The 24,808-nt window shown below is 39.8% G+C and overlaps 1 protein-coding gene across 1 annotated transcript in view; it reads left to right on the top strand.

Moving 5' to 3' along the window:
• tead1a (TEA domain family member 1a) overlaps window positions 1–24,808 on the top strand; it is a 45,862-nt gene that overhangs the window by 15,646 nt on the left and 5,408 nt on the right. Inside the window, exons 2-11 of the mRNA XM_044357066.1 lie at window positions 487–965; window positions 8,340–8,404; window positions 10,405–10,467; window positions 14,109–14,240; window positions 14,481–14,530; window positions 15,791–15,852; window positions 17,888–18,015; window positions 19,724–19,897; window positions 23,400–23,540; window positions 24,477–24,629. Of these exons, the coding sequence (XP_044213001.1) occupies window positions 761–965; window positions 8,340–8,404; window positions 10,405–10,467; window positions 14,109–14,240; window positions 14,481–14,530; window positions 15,791–15,852; window positions 17,888–18,015; window positions 19,724–19,897; window positions 23,400–23,540; window positions 24,477–24,629 (1,173 nt within the window). The 5' untranslated portion in view covers window positions 487–760. The remainder of the gene's footprint in view (window positions 1–486; window positions 966–8,339; window positions 8,405–10,404; window positions 10,468–14,108; window positions 14,241–14,480; window positions 14,531–15,790; window positions 15,853–17,887; window positions 18,016–19,723; window positions 19,898–23,399; window positions 23,541–24,476; window positions 24,630–24,808) is intronic.

Genomic DNA, 24,808 nt, shown 5'->3' with positions numbered 1-24,808 from the left:
TATTTGCCCTGTTTTCTGAAATGAAATTCTGTGTTGTGGTGATCACATCTGTACTGCAAATGGAAAATCAAAATTCAAGAGTGAACAATGAGAAAGCTTACTAACTGACATCAGATATTCATTCATTCATTTAGCCTTTCGCCACAATCTCACCAGACAGTTTGTCTTGTGAAGCTCTGAAACTTTGACCTGTGTCGCGTCCTTCTGTATTGTGTCGCAGCGATACATTTAATCAGTCACGAGATACTTTGAAACAAAACTGTACCATGTTTTTACAATGAAAGAGAAATTTTGTTACATCTAAAAGCTTTTACTTGTGGTTTCACATAAGGCCAGAGTTTAATGCTTAAGTGTTCAAACTTCAGTAGCTAAGAGCATGGCAACTAGTATGGAGCTAATATTGGAGCGACCCATGTAAAGTTGTTGTGCACAACTTTAATTAATGCAATACTGATATAATTTTCTATTTTTGTCTGGTTTTTATAGGGATCCTGCTGATTGGACCTGGAGTTTGGACCTTGCTGACTTGTCTACAGTCTACCAGCCACTTCAGTGTTATTTTTGGCAGTTAGCATTTGAGGCTAAAGCAACAGTTAGCAGTAGCATTCAGTTTCTAGTTTTCTGCAGCTGGCTGCAGCTATTTACTGACATTAGTATCAACATTAGCCAAAGTTTATCTTTAGCTTTGATCACGTCACATACTTGGCAATACAAGCATTAGCCCTGAGCACACGCCGGCTAGTTAACATTAGCTGCCAGTATGGACCGCAGTAGCTGGAGTGGCAGTGAGAGTCCAGGGGAGGACATGGACAGACTGAGTGACTCAGGAGGGGACAAGACCATGGATGGGGACCCTGAGGGGGTCTGGAGCCCCGACATCGAGCAGAGCTTCCAGGAAGCACTGGCCATCTACCCGCCCTGTGGAAGGAGGAAGATTATACTGTCAGATGAAGGAAAGATGTATGGTGAGTGATGGTCAAAGGAAAAGAGGGAACTTTCACTTTGTCATGTAGGACTGCACATAACGACGCCTTCAAATTTTTTGTTTTATTCAACCAACAGTAGCAAAGATATTCAATTTATAATTATATAAAATACAGGAAACACCAAATTGTCACTTTTGAAAAGCTAACCAGTAATTCTTTGTCATCAGTTATCAAAATTCCTGACAATTAATTTTTGATAGATTGATAAATCGTTTAAACAACCACAATATTTCCCTCCTCACTAATATTTGACACCAAAGAAAAAGAATTTGAATGAGGCTAAGTTACATTGCACAGCAGAGGTCGCTTGTTTGTTCATATCTATAGTGACGCACCATACTTGAAGAGTGCAGATAATCTTAATTGTTTGTCACTAATTCACACAGCGTGTTGTGGTAGACTGTGACATCACTGCAAAGTGTTATAAACACATCCAGTGATTGGCAGAGCTGTTGAAACTGCGGTGTGTCAGACTGTGAGAATTACTGTGTGTGTGTGTGTGTGTGTGAGGGCTGCCTCACAGGGCATCAAGTGGCAGAGACACAGGGAAGAAAGATCAACTGTAAAAGAGAGGAAATAGAGGCGTGCTATAGGCGCATCATGTGGATGTGTCTGAGAATGAGTGTGACACTGAGAGAGAGAGTATATATTTGTGTGTGTGAACTAATAGAGTGATGAACAGATGGTCCTCTGGCTGCCACCAGCTGCACCTCCCTCCCTCTCTCTTTCACTCTGTTTTTTTTTCTTTTTCTATCTCTCTCCGTATGCAGAGTGCTCTCTAGTGATTTCTTTATGATACTGCTTGAGTTTTGGGCTTCTGAGTAATAAATAAGGATCCCAGATACTTTTCTTTCCCTGTACACACTTGATGAAGTCTTGCCTTGACCTTGATGGATTTATACACGTACTATATAAGTATGTGGAATCATGTGTTTCCCAAACATTTGAATCATATGTGTTTGCTGAACAACTATCATTCAGTATCAAGAGCAGCAGTGAGGTTGGGCGTGGATGCTGAGCAGCCTTGCGTACAGTCTGTGTTCAAATTCATCCCAAAGGTGTTTGATTGGGCGGAGGTCAGGGCTCTGTGCAATTCGTCCACACCAAACTCGGAAAACCATCTCTGTAAAGCGGCACTGATCAACATTTTTATATTAACAATGGAAAAAAGTGAGTGTGAATGTGAAAGGGGTTGCTTGTGGTGACAAACCCACAGAGAATTATCACCTGACTTTGCATTTCCCCTCAGCTCTATGGAGCATTTTAACATCAACCTTGTTTCCGGTAGCAGTAGCAGCAGCAGGCAGCTGTTTGTAGTGAAAATGCTCTGATAAACCCACCACACGCCACCTGCCCAGCACCAAATGTCAGACAGACAAAGTTAGTGACTAGCTGGTGAACACAGTAGAGCACTTAGCATTTAAAAGCCAGATATTTTCCTCAGGAGTTGGTGGAAACCAAACCAAAGCTAAAAGGAGATTGAATATTGGGCTTGCATTTACCAGGTGAGTCCAAATAAATGCTAATCCTAATGTTTCACAGTGTCTGCTGAATGTATATGTAGGCATCTGTTTGCTAACATGTTTGCAACATCAACTTTATAAGGTGATAGATAATACGTTTATGTTAAGTTTACAGCTTGTTGTGCTGCCACCCATTTAGGAGAAAAAAAGAAAAAAAGCTTATGCAGCTTAAAAAATGAAAATGAGAAGGAAAGGGCTTTCCAAAATATCTTGCCATAAAGTTGGAAGCAAACTGATGACTAAGATATTGTATGCTGTAGCATGAAGAGGCCCCCAGACCACAAGTACACAACAGTATAAGGCAAGGGTTTCCATATACATTTAGCCATGTAGTGTACTTGTTCTCATGTTGGAACACACCACAACAGGCCTAAAATGCTGACGTACAAAAGTCACTCCTCCTTTGTATTGATCAGTTGCCGATCAATCAGTCTCTATGTTCTCATTCTGTTCTCTGCCTCGGTGGCATGTTCAGTGCTGTTTGTTTACCCTGTTGACTTTGTGTTCAGGTTGTTGACACGTCTATCACACTGACCTAATTGAGTTAGACAGTGTCTGTTTTCAGAGGCAGAGCAGGAAAGGCGAAATATCGAGAAGGGATGAGCAGCGTTTGGCATAGAGACCAGGGGGTTTTAATCGTTACTAGAACATCTGTGCAAACCAGAATTATGAAACAGCATCTAGTTTGCTCTTATTTTTGGCTCATGATGTGAACAGAATAGGACAGGCTCACATTTTTATTCGTGCATGCTTGTTCCTTTGACTTTTAAGAACCATATTCATTCATTTGAAAGAAAAAAGCACAATGCGTAAGTCATGTTTTTTCTAGCAACATACCATCTGCACACAATTTTGGGATTACTTAAAAACTTGGCATTTTAGTCTGTGTTATTCAAAGCAAACCTCATTCATTCAGTCATTAATGGTGGCTTTGTGTTTTCCTAGAGCATTACATTAAAGGTAAAATAAGGTGAGTTTCTCTACAGAAAAGAAAGAGGTAATATCTGATGATTAAGGACCTATGTGGGTCCCCCACTGGCTGCAGGGAAATGGGCTGAAAAAGAAAAGAAGAAGGAAAATGTGGAAAAGTAGCGGGATGAACTTAGTGGTTGAAAAGCGTAAAAAAAATTATAAATGGATGTGTATAAAAGGGAGAGAGAGAATGAAAAGGTGAATAATAGCGCTATTATCCTTGGAAAAGGTACAGCAGTGGTACAATGTAATAGCCAGTGGCTTTGTCCCCTAAAGACACATCATATGGATCTACTGGAGGGATATGAAAGTCATTTAATTGGTATTGAACCTTCGCTGTCTCTTAAGCCGTTGTACAGGGACATGTTCAAAACAGATGTATGACAGAAGGCTACAACATACTGTGAATAGTAATGGAGGTAGTCTGTGTAGGCCACAGCACATACATACAGTACATCCAGTATAGAATTATTGAAATAATTTCTCACCATAGTGCACAAATCTTACCTATATTTCCTTTCAATGAAAATTTGTCTCTAAAAAAATGTGGGTTTTTTTGGCTACTTTACAACGTGAATTCTTTCTTCTATTTTTTTAGGCTTGTTTTCTGATTCTTTGATCAGAAATTTCCTAATCTAAGCTTAAGATTATATTTTATTTAGGAAAATGCATTGAGCAGTTTAGCATACTTTATTAAACTTGGATTCCTATGATTTTTGTGGCCACTTGGGGGCAGCACAGCAAGCTGTAAACACAACATCGACATATTATCACCTCATAAAGTTGATACGTGTTTGGAAACAGTTGTCTAACAACACTTACAGCAGCAACATTATCATTCATTTAGAGTTTAATATTTTCCTTTTAGCTCCGTTTTTGTCTCCACCTGCTAAATGCTGAAAACAGCTGCCTGTTGCGTCTGGAAATGAGGTTGGTGAGAGCATAGTAACTAAACCAAAACAATAAAGTTACGGTCCCAAAAACCAAAACAATGAGCTGAAAGACACTTAAAGGCCCCATGAAACAGAGGTTAGAGTGTCTTTAGCTTCTGTACTGTGACGTATTTCCCAGTGAAACAGAATATTTGAGCAGTGTACAGTTACGAGAGGGATTGAAATCAAATCCTCTGCATTTGATTGGACTGCTAGAGAGAAACAGAGCTGTTGGCTCCACACACACTTCCCCTACCTTTTGTTAAACCAGGAGGAGGATGACCTCAGCCTTTTCCTGTCTCTCTCCATATTGCTCTGTTAGCTACTATGACCTACAAATGGTGAGGTGTGGTTTTATATGACCGGTGTGGCTAGCTACTGGCAAAAAGTCACATTTGATTGGATGAACTTTTGTAAAAGCCCCTGAGTACAGGATGAGTCATCAATTTGAAACTGTTTTACAAGAAGAGGAAAACAGTTTGTTTTTGGACAAATATTTGGCATATAACGAGATGAATGAACAATTAACACAAGGACACAGGATTAAAACTGGGAAAATTTATTTTTAATTTCATGGGGCTTTTAAAGGGAACTGCAGAGTTGGGTGATAATTGTCTCTACAAGTGAGACATTTCACATCACACAGACATTTGATCCATTGTTGCATGTTGCACCGCCATTTCTACAGTAGCCCAGAACAGACAAACCGATACATATGCTCTAGAGAGGGCCTTTTGCGTTTTTCGCGACCGTAGGTGCCCCTACACACTTGGAAGGGGAGGGGGAGGGGAGGATGCCACTAAGTCTTACACACTGATCCTTTAAATAAAAAAGGGTTAAAACACATTAATATCAGAAAAAACTAATATCAGCAAAACTATCAGAAACAGATTGTTTTGGTATTGTTCTGGAAACTCTGGTATTGTATACTGATATTTAAAATTTGCAAATCATACCAAGCCATAAAAGAATGCAGAGGCCTCCAACAGTATCACGCACAGTTAATTTCTGGGCAGATGCTCCTGAAGATCAGAAGAGAAGATGGAAAAGAAAACATATTTTAAAAGCTTTTGTTTAGTCTTGCATAGTCAGGGTCTTCATCAAGGTGGAAATAATAAATACAGATTGATTGCGCCTGAAGTTAACATTATTCCACAACGTAATGAAATGACCAACAGATATACTTTATTATTATAATTTTTTATTATATATTATATAACTTTTATTATATCAATTATACATGATGCCACACTCACCCCCAGAGAGTGCAACAGGTGGTGATGATGTCACTCTGCAGGTGACATCATCTGGCAGCAAAAGATATCCAGGGTTTAGTTACTCTTGAAAGAAACTGGCAGCTTACCAGCAAGACCAGTGGTGATTCCGTGATCGAGGCTGAGAAGAGCACCACCTAGAGAAACCTTAATAAAAAAAAAAAGAACGTCACAGTGGTCAACGCTGTGATCTGACAGATGATCTTCAGGAGGTGCACTGCTGCAACAGATGGAGAGCAAACCGATGAACGGAGATCTCGGGGCTTGCCACCTAAAAACACTGAATCGTCCTGTGGATGTTGTAACAAGCACAAACTCCTACTCAGCATTAGTGAAGCCAGGCTCTGGGCCAGAGTTCGGCCCCTGTGGTCTCTGAGGTCTTCCCAGGGTACACAACAATACACACCACTCCGCTGCAGCCTTATTAGCGAGCGCAATCAGCGAGGCTTTGACCCTACTCTGAAAGGGTTTTCCAGCTATTCTATTAAGCAGCTGAAGCTCTTAATCACCCTGCTAAGTGAGGGTGGCGAGCGACTGTAAACTGTAGCAATGCTTTTTTAGAGGACAGGAAAAAGAAAAGAAAATATTTCTGTGCACATGAAAGTACATAAAGCTGCAAATTTTGTTTGCTTACTCAGTCTGACAGGTTTTTCTGTGTTCTCTCAACGCCAAATCAAGTGGCAGATCTTATTAGCAGCGTGGTGTTGACGTGCCTGCTGCCTTGCTCAAATGCTTGATGGGTTAATGGCGTTTCAATCAGAATTTGTGATCAAATGTTAGTTTCTCATCTACTGTAAATGGAGTCACTTCTTGATTGTATCATAATCTTACAAGTTTCTGGCTCTTTTTTTCTCTCCATTAGTAAATCCTCACTCCAAGTCTTCACTGAATAGTCTAAAATCACAAAACTTAACATGTGAAATCTGTTTTTTGAGTGTGTCGTCTCCCTTAATATCTGCTTGCATGCAGAGTCGTTTCAGCCTGGAGATAGAGAGGAGAGGGGGGTCAGGGGTGCTTCTGTTCGTCATGGTTAATGACCATCTGACTTTGGCCTTGAAGTCTTTCACTGGGCAAGTAGAGAGGGAGACAGAGAGAGGAAGAGGGAGGGAGCAGAAGGGAAGCCCATTCACTACAAGAGGGACAGAGGAGGGGAAAAAGGGAACAGCCAGAACAGAGGATGGATGGACAGAGTGAAGGAGGGAGGGAAGGGTGTGTGTGCGTTTGTGCGTGTGTGTGTGTGTGTGTGTGTGTGTGTGTGTGTGTGCTGGAGAGTATTTGAGGAAGAGGGAGGGCGAGGGATGTGTGCCGCAGGGTTAGTGAAGGATGATAATTCACCGTTAAGCCTCCTAGAAAGACCAGCTGGCCCCTCTGGAGTCAGATGTCAGCCTCCGCAGCCAGGACTCACTCTGAGCGTTTGTGTGTGTATGTGTGTGTGTGTGTGTGTGTATGTATGTGTGTGTGTGTGTGTGTGTGTTGGCACTCATGCATGTATATACATGCATGCGTGTGTGTGTTTGCGTGTGTGCTGTCGTCAGTCGCAGCTTTTGACTGCTAGAAGGAAAACACCTGCATGGGGAGCTGTAGATTTTATCAGTCTAAGCTCCCTATCTCAGTGAGAGTGGGATTGGTCAGAACACACACACACACACACACACACATACACATATGCACACACACCATCTGCTAGTTAGTTAGGGCTATTGTTGTGAGCCATTTGGGTAGTGTGTAGAGGTTTGGCTTTGTGCTGATCTTGACCATCAGTTGGCCAGCTGGCCTGACTTTGGTTTTCCACTTGGTCGGAACAGAAAGCAGGCCAGGAGACAAACCAAACTGAACCAAACGAAGCCACAGAGCCCCAGATTTGTTTGTTAACAAACAAAATAACAATCAAATTACATAACTTCACTAAATGTTTAAAGCTAACTGCCGTCTTTAAATTATGAGGACTTAGGACTAAAGTCTTAACCTGGTCAGACTTTAGAAGCAATTGCAGTGCAACACTGGGAATCTATTCTAATCTGTCATATAAACACACACACACACATCAACACTTCTCTGTCACAGTTTTCTGGATGTAACGCAGTGGTTTTATGCTTCTTTTCTCTCTCGGTCTCCCTCACCCTCACTAATCTATACTAGCCAGGTCATGCTGAGTCTGCTGTGCTCCCCATTCAATGGGTTGAATTATTCAGCATTGTAAGCGTGTGTGTGTGTGTCTATGTGTGTGCGCGTATGTGCACACACGTAAGCATGGGTACAGCTGGCCTGCTGGTTCCTTTAATCAGGGGACGGCCGGTCTGCATGAATGCCTGTATTGTTGGGTCATGTGTATTCAGGGCCATGGCGTGTGTGATTTTGTGTGTGTGTGTGTGTGTGTGTGTGTGTGTGTGTGTGTGTGTGTGTGTGGAGGGCTCAACAGGGGTATCGGTGATTACAGCGCTACTATGTGAAACTGCACGTCACAGGGTCGCTGGGTCAACAGCACTAAATCAGGCACTAAGTTGTTTGTCAGGGTCATATGATTTCTGCTTGTGATTGCCTGTGAGAAAGAAAGATAGATCAAATACCGTTATGTTATGTGTGTGTATGTGTGCACAGAAAACAGCATGCATAATGTTTCATCAGTGTGTATTCTGTATCTTTGTCCACCAGGTCGGAATGAGCTGATAGCCAGATACATAAAACTCCGAACAGGCAAGACGCGGACGAGGAAACAGGTAATAATGGAAATGTGCATTAAATCCAATCATTCTGTCTACAGTATGCATCACAGCATATCATATTATACAGATGTAATGAGGAACATGGTGCCAACTGCAGTGGTGAAAAGAATGGTTGAAAAGCTGAACTGTAATCGTTAACAGTGAAGTTTGGGCAAAAAAAAAAGATAATCACATGAAATTTTTAAAGCTGCACTTGTTAAGATATGAACTGGTCGATTTTCTCCATTGCAGAAAAGTAAACTCATTGAAGGGGCTCTTATGTAGTTATCGTGAGAAATTTGGTTAACCGATGTTATTTTACCTTGAAATTTGGTAATTTTCAAAAGTTCAAACAGTTACGTCTTCTTTCCATTAGAGGCCGCCACTGCGCTCCACTGCCCAGTGTATCTTTAAAGGGAAAATCACATCATAGCTGTGGTTTTTGCAACAATCTTGATATTTCCTGTTTTTATAGAAGAAAAACAATACAATCCAGTGTCAGCTGAGAAAATACAGAAAGTACAGCTGAGAACATACAGCAGCATTTATCACAAACACTGCAATCAGATGCTCACTATGACACCGCAGCATGATTAGCATGCTAATATTTTGTCTTGGTTTTCTGTGGTTGCAACCAACACTTTACCTGAAAATATACACAAACGAGTCAAGAGCTACAGAGATAATATTTGTGTTTAGCAAAGCTCTGAAAACTGAGAGTTGAGAATTAGCTTTAAAAAAGCGTTGCATTCACAAGCTAACCTCTGAAAAGAGAGTCCCTAGTTTCTGAGTTGATGCACTTTCTCGTAGTGGGTTTCTTATAGTTTCCTCCATATTTTCAGATAGATAAGTAGTTTATATAGGAAGTGAGGTTGGAATTTGAACTCTTCATGAATTTAACAAAGCAAGAATTTATTTGTACATACAAAAAACTACAGATTTCTGGAACAGAATATGGATGTTCCAGTTTTACTTTAGCTCTCTGTTCTCATTGTTGTCATTCTGCATGTTCTACTTGCATTTCCACCCAAAACATATCAAAGGACGACATAAGAAATCTTTTTTTAATCAGGTTGTCCACTCACATAAATAAAGGAAACACTGTTGCGCTTACTGTTACGATAACAACCAAAAATGGCTACTTCTTTGTGCTAATAGCAAGGGTCAAGTAAAACAATGAAGGTATTAGCTTTAGTAACTGGCTACTGTTAGCAGCTAAGCTATTTTTGCAATGTTATGTCAACCATATAAGTTCAGAAAATGACATATTGTTACATTGCTGTCTATGCAGAAAATACTTTACTGACTGCCACTGATGTCACTGACTGTCAAGGTGATTTGAAAATGATGTTCTTTCTTTGGTTTAAGCTACTGAAGTTCATACCCGCACAAGTAGGCTGGTTTGGAGGTCAGACTGTATATAATGGATATAGCAGATGCATTTACAGTGTACAGTATAAAAGGGCTTGTGTGCTGTTCAATAACAGCATGTTTACTGTTATTTTTCATTCACATAGTACAGTTGACCCACTGAAAAACATTTGTTTAGGTTTTTTTGAACAATACAGAAAGTGGCACCATCTGTATGTAGTGTAGTATTAGTATCTCAGTTCTTGGCCTGTGTTCCCAGGTGTCTTTTCGCTCTCAAAAGATGTGCATAGATGGGTCTATTCACTGTTGTCAGGGGAGTAGTGTGTGTTTGTGTGTGTGTGTGTCTGTGTGTGTGTGTGTGTGTGTGTGTGTGTGTGTGTGTGTGTGTGCTCTTCCAGTGTGGCAACAGTCCTTTCATAACCATGGCAACTCACTGTTTGGTCCTTCCTCCTCTCTCTACCATGCACCCCCCTTCCTTTTGCCCTCTCCTCTCCTCTCCTCTCTTCTCCTCTCCTCTCCTCTCCTCTCCTCTCCTCTCCTCTCCTCTCCTCTCCTCTCCTCTCCTCTCTTCTCCTCTCCTCTCCTCTCCTCTCCTCTCCTCTCCTCTCTTCTCCTCTCCTCTCCTCCCATCTCCTCTCTTCCAGGTATCCAGTCATATCCAGGTCTTAGCCAGAAGAAAATCCAGGGAGTTTCAGTCCAAACTAAAGGTAAGACTTACCCAGTGGTACAATAGGATGTGAGGGGGTGGGGAGGTGGGGGGGAGCGGTGTGTTTTACATTTCCAGCTTCTTTGGAACAAACACAGCTGATAAGTGAGGATTATCTCCAATGGCCACCTTGGCAAAAGAGACAGGAAAATAGTGCCAAAAGCGGTGATCTCTGGGAAATGCAGTGCAGAAATACTGCAACAATTAGCAATACAAATATCGAGAACATTGAAATTACAGAATTCAAATGAATGAATAAAGACATTAGACTGAGCTGTGAAGAATCATGTTGACCTCTACATCATGCCACGCACAAGGGCAATCTGAATTCAGTGTTTGTCCCTTGCTTGTTAACTTTTCACAACGACTGGATGGATGCCTGTCACAGTGACTCTAGTATCCTAGGTGTCTAATTAGGCTTGTTTAGGTTCCCCCCGCCTCCTCCACCTCCCCCTCTTCCTGTCATTCTCTTATATCCATACATTGATTCATTTGTTCCCCGTCTTTCCTCTCTTCTTCCCTCTTCTTATGCTCTCTCCACCCTCCTCCCAGTCTATTAATCTCTTACCCTCCGTGTCTCCTCCTCCCTCTCTCCCTCTTTCTTTTTCTTCCTCTCAGTTGGTTGTAATTAACTACATGTAAAGCAACAAAGGAGCGCTTGTTTTCTGAGAAGAGCAGTCGGAACTCCGAATAGAAACGAGGCGAGGACTGAATGGATGTTTGCTGTCATAAAATAAATGACAGATGGTTGATTACAGTTGAGGCAGCAGGCATTATTTGATTCACTGTCATAATATACATGTACCAATATACTATTTTCTTATTATTTTATTATTATAGTATATTGTTATTGGCGATACAGTGCTGTGTATGTGCTTATACTGTTTCTTGGGTTTTCTTTTGTCTGTTTCTTTATTATATAATTATATTAAAAAAAACATATTCTGTTATAAAAATGGAAAATACCACCATCATGCCAATATTCACTGTACTGTGTGGATTTAAATTGTATTCACTGTCATTGTGCAATATGACAAATTTTGTAGACTACAGGAAATGAAATGAATCAAGACCTAAAATAATCCGACCATCAGTTTGGAGCATATTTACATTAGAGCATCATAATTCTCTGAAGACAATATTAAACCACAACTTTATTATAAAGATATTATTACAACTGCAGCTAATTATTGTTTTTATTAGCACTCATTCTGTGGATTCTTTTTTTTAATAAATTTTAATATCAAACAACCCAAGGTTACATTTTCAAATTGCTTGTTTGTCCAGCCAACAGTCAACAAGACAACAACATTGTCTTCCAATGATATAAAACAGAACAAAGCAGCAAATTCTCACATTTAAGAAGCTGGAACCAGCAAATATTTGTCATTTTTGCGTAAAGTCTGGTGATAATCTATATTTTTCTCATTATAAACAAGTCCCATAAGCAGACCAAAACCAACAATTAACTGATCTTACTAACAATTACTATCTATGCAGCCAAAGCCTGATATTTCTTATTCCTCTGTTCTGTAGAGCTCCACTGTTAAAAACAGTGAGACACATTGTTGCCTGACATGTTCCTTCATCACCATGAACACAGTTTATTTTCAAACAATTCGACATACACCATCCTGCTGCCAGAAATACTCACTAGAGCATGAAATGTGTATTAATCCGCAGCTGAAAATAGTCCCCAACAAACACACTATTTCCCTAACAATTACTACTGTAACGTCTATTTACAGCAGTAAACAAATTAGCCTTGAATAAAAATGAAACTAGAGGTAGTCTGAAAGTATTGAGAGATGTACTAACATTGTTGGTTTTGGTCTTTTCATGGGAGAATATAGAATAACAACCATAGCTTTTAGTAAATGACTTACACTATTAATTGATTTAAAAAAACAATGGATTAATTAATGGATTATCTTAGCACTATATATTATGGATTTGCTAACAGCACATCACAAACGCTGGACAGCCTTTCTAGTCAGTTGAAGGTCATGTAAGAGCTTTCCCTGCTGTTGGAGTTCCCATTAAAACCATGAATACATTGCTTTCTTTCAAAGAAATGAGTTCAGGTCAGGGATGTTATCAAACCCATATGGTTACTGGTATTTGATATGAAAATCCAGCATGATTCCTATCTCAGTACCTCCTATAATGTTATTACCTCCCCGAGGAGAAGCGATTTCTCTCAGTGCCAATTAACTTGAGTGAAGCTGCCAATTAATGATTCTCCAGCTATTGCAGTTCCTCTAATTCCATTTCATTCAGCTGTTCTCTGCTCTGGGTTTGATGCTACTTCAAGTTCATATATGACAAAGGACTCAACAAGTTCAACCTTACTGTAATCCTACTATGTGTAACTTTTTGCCCTGAGGCAGCCGCCCCTATCAGTGGTGTTCACTGTGTTGTCATTAAGCTCTGCTGCACACTCACCGCTCACCACTGTTGTCACTAGGATTCCCCTGGGCCTCAAGCCAGATCACCACACCCAAACAAAACATGCACAGGAAAAGGTATATATCCCAGATCCTCTGCAACACCACTGGGAGACAGTTTTAGGCAAAACAGGGGATTTAGACATGAACACACACAGTCTGACACTGATTAGTGTTGGATTTTAAAACTTTGTTATGATTAGAATGACAAACCAAGGTCAACACTTAAATCTGGTAACACTTTACTGTAAGTCCTCTAATTTAGATTTATTAGCAGTATATAAACAGTTAATTTTATAACACACTATAATGTAGTTGTTAACAGAAAGTGTTTAGTAATGTGTGTGGTAGGTGGAGGCTATTGTAAAAACAGATAATGAATGAGAATATACTAAAATACAGTTGTAATAATATAAGATATTTCTTCATAGGAGAAGTTATGATTGTTAAGAAATATTGTACATGAATAAACACTTTAAAATATCTGCTACATTATACTGTGTTATACACCAGTTTTTAATTGTCTCTGTATTTTCTTATAAATGTTAAATTTGGACACGTAAAGTAAAGTCTTATGTGAGCCAGGTCAGCAACTGCCAGCAGGAAACTCTCAGTATCCCAAAGGTGCAGCTATACACTAAGTCTGGCTGTTAAGATCATTAATTGTTTTGTTCACCAGGTGGTGTATTTGTCTGTTTTATCATTCATCTACAGTATTTTCTCCCTTAAGCATTTCTAATCAGTGCTTTATTGTCTGTGAAGCAAGTTTTCCCTTCAAAGTTCAATTAAAATATACAAACAAAGCCTTTAATTTGAAAGTGCCACTGCTACTTTCCACAGTGTTGTACTGTTGGCAAATGAGCTGCTCCATATTGGACAGTTTACTCAAATTGCAGTATGTTAATTTGTGTAATAAGAAAGAAGCAGGAGGCGCCAGTCTGATCACAAGCAGTCAGATAATGACAGAGGACAATGACAATTATTATCATTTTTCCCTTCAGGACTTTGATTTTCTCCAGGATTTTACATTTCATTACTCACAATCATTCCAATTATTCTTCTTTTATTTTCCTGGCTTTTGATGACTCACTGTGCTGCTCCGATGCTTGCGTTCAGTTTGGCTCTCTTGTGTGTGAGCAGTATGTAAAGTCTGTTCATGTTGATGATGCTAATATGTGTGTTTGTTGCTGTGCAGGACCAGAATGCCAAGGAGAAAGCTCTGCAGAGCATCTCATCCATGTCCTCTGCTCAGATTGTCTCAGCCACAGCCATACACAGCAAGCTACTGCCTGGAATAGTACGGGCCAGCTTCCCCGGCAACGCACAGGTAACACACACACACACACGCACACACACACACACACTGTATTTATTCTCTTCAAATAAATACAGGAAACACAAGGACATGAATAATAATAAAGCAAATTTTTGTGCAGTCTGGTGGCCACATATGCTCAGTTTGAAGTCCTGGGGTGCACACAAGAACACACACACACACACACATTGTATGGCATTCATGGTGTGTGCACCCTCAGTCCAGTGTATGAATGTGTGTTTTTATTTTCAGCTGTGGCAGGGGATGATTCCTGGAGGACAGTCCAGCTCCACCGCAGAAGAGTGAGTCACACTCCTCTTATACACTCTTATCTAACTTTATCAATGATTTTCAGCCTTGAAATGTGTTATTGCTTTGATTTAGGACACAAATGGCTTTTATTGGTTAATATATGACGTGTAGTTTCAGTGACTCTGACTCCTCTGGTAGCCACTGAGCAAGTTAGTCATGTTTTTTTTATATATCTTATATGGTATGTACTGTATGAATGTAAAGGAAACATGTCACACATTCACTTTTGATAACTGTTATATTAAAGCCACATCATCTTATGCCAAGATCAGACTACACAATAGTACACAATAGTAGTATAGAAGTACCGCCGGACATAATTAATGCAAAAGGACCAGCTATTTTGGTATTTTTATTATTTCTATATTCTGTGATGCTGACCTGGTCGAATACTATCATGTAGTCTATCATCATATTGGCAAAAAAAAAGTATGACTCTATGATCACCTAATCTGACAAAGTGATCACCTGGAAAGATAAAACATAGTGTAGTCTGATGTTACTCACTGTAACATCAGATATGTTGATGAAATCATCAGCAGTGCTCGGCGTGAACAAGGTACGACAGGCACTTAAGTATATTTTACCTCTTACTGAAATATGAAAATAAAACTGGAGCAGGTGGCTGTATTATGTGTTTATCCATCATGGCTTCTTTAGAGATGAGAAAGCATTTTCTTGTTTGTAGCAGATGGAAATGTCACAAGAATTCTCCTTCAGTCACTCTTCCATAAACCTCAAAATGTGCACAATCAGGCTGCGTCTGCACATGCACGATGATGCCAGCTGATATTTAAGAAACTATTTGTGACTACTTGATGACTCACATGATTGATGCCTGGGACTTTACTGTATCTTTGCAAATACTGATTAATATTGTCCATATGAATACCACACACAGAATTTAAATTTTAGTGGACTTTATTCTAAAAACCCGTCATCCTGCTGTTGCCGTACCTTAGTTACATTAGTTTCTAGCTAGTGGTTAAGATCACTACGCTTTCACTGATAGTGATCAGCTGCTGTTATATGACCATGTGATGGTGACAATGGTAATAAATGATGCTGGTATAGCTTTGAGATGCTCTTGACCTCTGAGCTCCTGCCACTGTTCATACAAGACAGAACAGAATTCCTTTCTTTACAATGTAAGTACATTGTGTGACTGGCCCTACTGTGTCCTTTCTCCTTTCTGCCATTTTAATGCTCTCCTGTCTGCCTGTCCTTCTGTCTGATTTTGTTTCTCACAGTATCAAGCCGTTCTCTCAGCAAGCCTACTCTGTGCAGACAGCAGGGACCACCACAATCTCAGGTGAGAGCGACCACAGTACAATTATCTCCTTTCTCTAAAGCGAACAGGTGGTCCTCTCTCCTGCCATTCAGGCCACTGCCTCTCAACAGGGTGTTTTTTGACTCTGTCTGGGCACCCGGGACTCCAGTGTGCCCTAAGGTTGTCTTGTGAAGAGATGAAAAAGAGAAAATAAGAGGTCAATCTGACTTTTCTTACATCACTTGTGATAAGTAACTTTCTCTTACTTCCTAAAGTATCTAAAACATTAAAGTTGAACTGAACTTGAAATTGCAAGAAATTTTTTCCAGTGATCGCACCTTCTACAGTCTCAGCAGAGTGCTCCAAGGTGAAGGTCACATGACCAACAGAAGCGCCAAACTAACTAGTGCGCTAATCTGCTAAAATTTCACGGTGTGCATCTTGCTGTGCCAGCTTTTATTACTATCTTGTAGGCCATAATGGATTTTGACCATGTTGTTTTATAAGTTTTTATTTGAAAAAAAAGCACAATAATCACATTTCAGTAGGAACTGATTATTAAAAATTACATTATTGTTGTTTAATAATTACAGTGGCACTGAGCTGTGTCCTCTTCATTATCTTATATTGCTCTAGACATTGTGAACGATACTGGTGGAAGTATTTTGCTGCATGTCAGACCCACACATCTGTATTAAAACAAGTATACAGGAACTGAAAATTAACTTATTTTGAAAGGATCGTTAAATGTGGTTTGGAGGAAGATTGGCTTTAGTGTATTTGTCTCAGGATTGTCTTTTTTTTTCATTTTAAAAATGTATTTTGAATTTGTGTTCAAATCACAATCTGTCAAAACCAAACAAAGATGAAGGAATAAAGAAATGCAGCAGGTTGATGAACAAGCTTTACTGTATTTTTCCCAAAATTTTCAAAGGATAGTTATGTCATTTGCTTTTGTACAAGCTAGCAAGCCTTCTGAATACTAGCCTACTGATGCCCCCAGCTGTCTCCATCATTCACATGACCCTTGCCTTGTAGCCCATAGCGGTCCGTTGAGAGTCTCCCCACCACATCTTGACCCATGAAAAAGAGAGACTCCTTTATATAATGTAGGACGAACACTGCAATGAGTGTGCAGGAGCTGCAGATGACTCAACGGGTGATGAAACAACGTGAACGAAAAGTAACATTCAGTGGGAATCAAGGCTTACATCAGCAAGCTAGCTTAATTGCTTGTATTCAAACCATACAATGGGTCCTCCCGGTCACCTGTAAAAGGACAGATGGTTAAATCGCAAACAGTTTGTAACCAGCGCCATGTGAAAAAAAGTGTCATAATAACGTTCAAAGGCTACACAGGCTACACCGCCTCTCAGGATATCAGCTGCTGAGAGAAGTGCCCACAAAAATATCCAAAAACAGTTTTCTCACTTGTGAAAAATGGAACGAATGCACAATATCAGCAGCATCAGTATAGTTTATATTTCGTTACACAAAAAGTGACAAGAATTCAAATTTCAGCTGAACTTTAAGGCTTTCTGGGGGGTCAACGGCCTGTTTTAGCCCCAGGGCTCCCGAATGACTAACTATGGGTCAATGAATGCAACTTTTCGGGAATTAGACAAAGCAACTTGTCACTTGACTCACATGCATTGTTGACACTTCACAATGTATTTTCAATAATTCAGCGCGGTCCCTGCAGGGTGCTAAAAGATGGTTTTACATCAAGTGGATGATGGCAGCTGTCAGTTACAACACCCGAAACTTAATGACAGGAGAGGAGAGAGGCTTTTGTAAATGGGAGTGTATGAGTTTTGAGTCCACTTCAAAGGGATGTCACTGTGTCCTCATCATTGTTACCTCTTTACGTCTGCTTTTGTCGACTGCTTTTCAGTGCTGCACCCTCACCTCAGTTAAGCTTTGACCATGAGACTCCAGTAATGGCATATATAATTTAACACATTTGTATAGGAATAATGCTGGCATTACTGTCAACCCTGTTACATAGCATGATTATACATGATGACAGTGATGATGACAAGTAAAGTTAAGGAAACTGTGTGTGTGTGTTGTCTAGGCTATGAGCCTCCCACTGCAGCCCAAACACACAGAGAGCCGGCATGGCATGGTCGCTCTATCGGCACCACTAAACTACGACTGGTGGAGTTCTCATCTTTTCTGGAGACACAGAGAGACCAGGAGGCAGTGAGTACCACACACACATACACACACACACATAGAGCCCAAGTCCACAATAAGCACTCCCTATTGTCCCATAAACAGAGATGATAGATAACCCCAAAGCAAAGAACAGCGTTAAACCCCTTTGTGTCTCCCAGTATGAATAACCTTTGTAAAGCTCTATCTCTCTGTCTGCTCAGTCTATCTGTCATCCTGCCACACTTCGGCTTCACTGTCATTTTTCTACCTTGGGCTCACAGACAGCTGGCATTCATCTTGTTGATTTCTGTTTAGACAGTTAAAAACCTCGAAACACGTCCATGTTGACTTTGAAACAGAGTTGGTTGTCAAAAGGTGCCACAGTTTCCTGCATAATTTATATTACTGTAAATGAGGAGGGGCTGGAAATGCCCCTGATGGTAGAAACATGTCATTGCAATACAGATTAACCATTTTGTTTGATTGGTAGACAAAGACAAAGTCAGCTGCAATTGCACCTATGCCATCTCTGGAAAATTGTTATTGTGAGTTACAGTAAATTGTGATTATTTCTTCATAAAGTCCAGGCCTGTATTGGGGGTCAACATAGTATTAAACATAATGAATTCACAAACCTCATTTCAAAAACAAAGGTAACAATTAAAAAAATATAATCAAGGTAAAATGTAGCAGTTGCATGTTGTTGCTGGTTCCTAATTTTTTAAAACCATCAATCCATCCATCAAAAATTGGGAGACTAAGCGGCCATGCATTTCTCTGTTCTGTTACTTTGTTTCTTTGTTTAGCATCGTCAGGCTAGGCTAACCCATTGTTGCTAACTTTGGAGCTAACCCCCTTCACTTTTTTCAGCAGTAGGGGAAACAACAGACGTGACTTTTCTTGGTCTTGATAAGCTGCAGCATTTATTAACTGACACATTATATATAGTCTGTACTGTACATTTACTACCAGACTGACAATTTACTGCTAACCTTTTCCTCTGCTTCGCTGGCATTCACAGTCACTTTTCTGCTGCTTGCTCACTTGCTACGCACACACGCACTACCCTATTCCTTAAATGAGCTACGCTACCAAGACTTTCTAAGGCAATGAGGTTGACTCATGTTTCGGAACAGCGCTGATTGTACACGTGTGCTTGTGTGTGTGCTTGTCGAGCACAAGATATATTGCTCCATAGTGCCACCAGTGGTCGAAAAATAAACAGGGCAGCTTTAAATGCTGAGATCTGGTGACACACTGACATCTGTACAATCTGTCCGCTGATGTTTCTTGCCTCGTTAGACTCGGCACTAACAATGTCTCTCCATGTCCGTACAACACAGCAATAACATTTGGGAGTAAAATATCATTGTAACCAATCAAGATGGCCAAAACTAATGTAGTCCCAGGCTTTAAAAAAATGAATTTTTAAATATGTTACGACCTCATCTCTGAAAAAGATCCAGACTCTAAATAGAATACAGAAAATGATCCTTGAAGAAGGTGCTCTGAGCTCCTTACGTCAAAAGAAACACCAAGTTACATGTCAGTCTGTATAACTACATGTATATTCCTCTTGGTTGGTTTGTAAGAAGCCAGTGTGAACAGGAAGTGGACCAGAACTAAAAAGTGACAATGTATCATTTTTCTCTTGGTTTGGACCAAACAAACTGAACTACAGGTGTGAAATCGCCTTTGCTGTCTCTTCCCACCTCGGTCCCTGTGTGATTCACCTTCTTCCTTCCCCCCCCAGTACAACAAGCACCTGTTTGTGCACATCAGCCAGAGCAGCCCGAGCTACAGCGACCCCCTGCTGGAGTGTGTGGACATCAGGCAGATCTATGACAAGTTCCCTGAGAAGAAGGGGGGCCTCAAGGAGCTGTTTGGCAAGGGCCCGCATAACGCTTTCTACCTGATCAAGTTCTGGGTGAGCAGATCAAACACTTTGCTACATCCTGTTAACATGAGTTTGTGAAGCTGGTATCAAGAAGGAGTTAAATTAAAAAAACACAGACGTCATCCAAAATAATGAAAGCCTCAGATGATGTCTGAAAATGTCCAAAACACTTTCTCTCATACTTTCACCAACTTAATTTTCTTTAATATGTTTTTTGAAATTCTCATGGTCATCAATGAGCAGGGTTAGAACGTACCCTGCTACTTACCTTTCCCTGTATTTTTCCACCCAGTGCCATGTCTTTGTCTGTACTTACAGGTGTGTGTGTGTGTGTGTGTGTGTTCTGTCTTTTCACCTGGGATATGGAGGTGGTGGGTTGATGAAAGCACAGGCGCTTTGTTTGAACACCTGCTCACCTCCTGACTCACAGGTTGCTCTGTCTCCACGTTTGTGTGTGTGTGTGTGTGTGTGTGTGTGTGTGTGGGTGTGTGTGTGTCTCAGTCTCTTTACTGTTCTTTCTAAGTGCAGCAGTACACTAAAGAACTTACAAAAATCCTGGCAAACATGAAGAGTGTCACACATTTAGTAATTTCTTTTCAGAGTAATGCAAACACTGTGTGATCTAGCAGGACAGTAATCACAGAGGATGACATATTTTTCAAGTGGTTAACTCAAACTAGTCTCATTTTCATCAAGAGTCCCAGGATCAATCAAAATTGGTCGGGGACGTTAGTCCTGGCTAACATTATTTTGTTACAATGATAACGGTGGCAGACTTAACTTTGGACACTTGTGGTAATTTTCTGAAACAACGGGTCTCTGATTTCATACAGGAGTAAACACAAGCAGCTTCTCATTTCTAGCAGGTGACCCGGGTTTGTCAGCTGAAATGATGACTGTCGCTAGCAGATTTTATCAGCTGTAGCTAACTAGCGTAAGCTAATAGTAAAACCCTGTGAGTTGGTTAAAAATACATTTGCTAACTTTTGAATGTTTGCAGCTTATTTGTTTTAAAACTGAAACAGTGTTGTGCTTACCGATGTTAAGGGGCTTTTATGGACATTATGGCTACACAAGATATAATAGTAAAAGACTGAGGCTAAAGCTGCATGTCCATGTGTACGACATGGAAATAAAGACTTAGCACTGCTTCTGTATTGCAGAGTAGAGATAATTAATCCTAATACAGTATGTGATAAATATAAATAAAAATACATTTTATTATATTATTGAATTTATTATTACATTTTATACACTTTTTTTCAAAAAAATGCCTCACTATTTCAAGAGAAAAGAATGTGAGGATGAGGAATAATAGAGGAGTTTGGCAACATATTGCTATCTAAAGCAAGTTTGGCTAGCATCGCTGAAGCGCAGCAACTGCTGTTCCTTCGTTGAAAAATCACAAGTCTCATGGTCAAAGCGTGAGATTTGGCAGCTCTGAAAGCTAGTAAAGTAGTTAGTAGTTTATGTAGTGAAAAAACACAAAGTTTCATCCATTCCTTGAATTCGATTTGATTTGAATTAAGCGAGTGGTTAATGATCAAAGTGCTGAACAGGTTGAATTTGAATGTAGCTGTGAGGTTGTCAGACAGTATGCAAAAGGGGACTAAAGCCTGCAGGTCTGTGAAGTGGGTTCAGTACAAAGTTAATGTAGAAGTGATGATGTGTGCTCGTAGCATGACAACAAACAAAGACAAGGTGTGTGTGTGTGTGTGTGTGTTATGTCGAGAGCCCCTCTGAATCAAATTAAAAAGCTCTCTGATCTACCACAATAGATAATCTGCTCCTTTAATGGAGCACAGTTTGATGTTTGGATGTGTGTGAGTGTGAGTGTTTGTGTGCATGAATAAATGTACACAATGTTTACAATGTTTATGCTGTTCTCTTGGCCAGGTCATTCTTGAAAAAAGAGATTTTAAGTCTCAATGTGACTTTTACCTGGTTAAATAAAGGATATATCTGTATATCTATATATACATATCGTGGTTGTAGTAAAGATTAGGATAAGTCTCCAGGAAATGAATATAAGTCACTGTAATGTCCTTTGAAGTGATGGAAACACGAGTGTGTGTGTGTGTGTTTGTTTTTGACCTTGAGACACACAGTCCTTATTGGAGAACTCATCACAAGTAATACAAACCTCTACACTTCCACTTTGTTCAGCCTGTAATCCACTGTTCTCACTGTTCTCACTGTTCTGATGAAATATTTTCCAGCTTCAATGACATAAGTATATTGTTTTTTTCTCCTGATGTATCTCTATAGTAGTTTTTTTTTTTTTTAATTACATTAAGCATGAAAAAAATGTGTTATGAAAAGTTTGCCTCAATTTTCTGCTATTTTAAAGGGTCAATTTACCCAAAATACAACAAAACATTTTCTCTCTACATCTAGTTGTATCCAGCCATTTGAGCTGAAATTATTAGTGCAGTAATCAATAACTTGATCTACAGAAGCTTTATCAGCAAATGTTTTGATAATCAATCAGTTGTTTAGGTTGTTTTCAAGCAAAAATGCCAGAAATTGACTGGTCATGGCTTCTCAGATGTGATTATGTGCTGTTTTTTTTAGTCTTCTCTGATAATAAACTGAACATCTTTGGGGTTTTGACTACTGGTCATATACAACAAGCAACTTGAATATGTGAACATGGATTTTAGGAAATCAGGAGGCCTTTTTTATTTATTTTTTAATTTTTTTTATTACAATTGTCTAAGACTTATATACCAAACAATTAACCAATTTATTAAAAGAACAAATGTATCAATAATAAAAATAATTGCCATTTGCAGTTCTGATTCAGATAAATTCATTTACCCAGGTATGAGATACAGACGGGTGACAAATTAAAGGAAAAAGCGGTACAGGCCCCCAAAGCATAACAGAGCCACCAGATCCCCTCACTGTCGGGCTCAAGCATTCAGACCAGTTTTTCCTTTAATTTGTCACCTGTCTGTACATGTATCTCTGAGATTTCTGCCTCCTCTCGAATACAGTTTAGGGGAATGGGATATTTTCCGTTAAAAAGTTCAAAATCAACATCTCTTTTAAGAATCTGTGCCCCCACTACTCTGTACTACAGCAATGATGTACAGTAGGTGGAATATGACAGCAGGATTACACACCTGTGATCACTGGTTTTTCAGGTTTCAGATATGAGGTTTCAGTATATCAAACATACATTTTATGTTTGCCTGTTTGTTTTGACCATCACACCATTCTGCACTTTAGACATCCACAGTCAAACCTTGAACATGACCTTTGGATATATTTTTAGTAATGTCATAAGGGGATCCATTCCACCTGATGTTATGTGGAGTTTGTACACCTGTAATGTCTCAGTGACTAAACTACCAGCAGAGGGCACTGTTGGCTAATTCTAGTGGCAGAAAGCAGACAGCGCTCCCTCTCATATTGGTTCTTGTGTTTCAGAGAGTGTTAATGTATTTTATTGTTAAATCTCCAGTTATCAGTGACATTTATAGTGTTGATGATGTAAATAATACTGTTGTTGCTCTCTGGTTGGCAGGCGGACCTGAATCATAACATGCAGGACGACCCTGCGGCCTTTTACGGTGTCACCAGCCAGTACGAGAGCTCAGAGAACATGACCATCACCTGCTCCACCAAGGTCTGCTCCTTCGGCAAGCAGGTTGTCGAGAAGGTGGAGGTGAGGATGTTCTCTAATGCTTATGATGCAGTTTGGTTGACAGGAGTCATTTTCATGGAATTAAATGTCTGGTTTGCTTCTTTTTCTCAGTGACATAAGAGGATTAAACCTCCAGCCCGTTCATGACAGTTTTAACAGTTCTTCTTTACAGCCAGTGTCATTTAGAAAATTTTTGTCATTTAGAAAATTTTTAAAGTTAAATTCTGTTAGCCACTGTGGTTAAACAAAGAAAACAGAGACTAAAACATACACTTAAAGAGGAGCAGCAACATGATACACTTATACAACTATAGTTGGTAAAATGAACTGCAATGATGGTAAAGGTAATAAAATAGAAATGAAACGGCTGTCAGATATTATTTCCAATTTATTTGATTTCCCACAACACTTAATGTCATCTGGTGATTCGGCCTTCAGACCTGCAAGGACAGAGGTTCTTGAAACACTGCACTAAACAGTTATAAAGTACAGTTTTAAAAGAGCACTCCAGTGATTTACTATTGCACTTCTGTAAAGTTGGGAGACTTGCAAGAGATATAAAAAAAAGAAGCAGCAGAGGTGGAGATATTCTGACTTAAAGTCTCTAATTGGGTGAAGCCCCAAAAACACTGGAGCCTATACCTCCCATAATGCAACTTGATTGATTTTTCTTCATGAGACAGTCCCTCCCTTGTCTCTCTTTCTAACTCCTTTCTCCTGTTTTGTACCAAAGGCTCTCTGTCATAAAAATGGTATAGGTATAAACCCCGATGACATCACCAGGGTTATTTTCTCAGACTTGACAAAACTCCCTTAGAGACACAGGAGAAGACTGTTTTCACAGGCTGAGCTCACGACTAATAAACTGATCTTTATGTGTAAAATTGGTGGAGTTTCCCTTTGATGCTCAGTTATTTCATTTGGTAAATATAATGTTCTCCTCTCTGTCTCTGCCAGACGGAATACGCGAGGTTTGAAAACGGGCGTTTCGTCTACAGAATCAGTCGTTCTCCGATGTGTGAATACATGATCAACTTCATCCACAAGCTCAAACACCTGCCGGAGAAATACATGATGAACAGTGTGCTGGAGAACTTCACTATTCTGCTGGTAAGGACTGCAGTCAGTCAGTCAGTGTGTGTGTTTATGTGTGAATAAATGAACAAATTTCTTATATTTTGGTATGTAAATCTGCAGATAGGCACTTGCATTATTTGTTCGGAGATACGTATTTCACTCTTGACTTTTCCTTCTCTACTTGTGTGTGTGTGTGTGTGTGTGTGTGTGTG

The sequence above is a fragment of the Thunnus albacares genome, chromosome 7 (assembly GCF_914725855.1).
Source record: "Thunnus albacares chromosome 7, fThuAlb1.1, whole genome shotgun sequence".
NCBI classification, from domain to species: Eukaryota; Metazoa; Chordata; class Actinopteri; order Scombriformes; family Scombridae; genus Thunnus; species Thunnus albacares.
The sequence above is the reverse complement of the archived record's forward strand: the minus strand, read 5'-3'. Positions and strand labels throughout refer to the sequence as shown.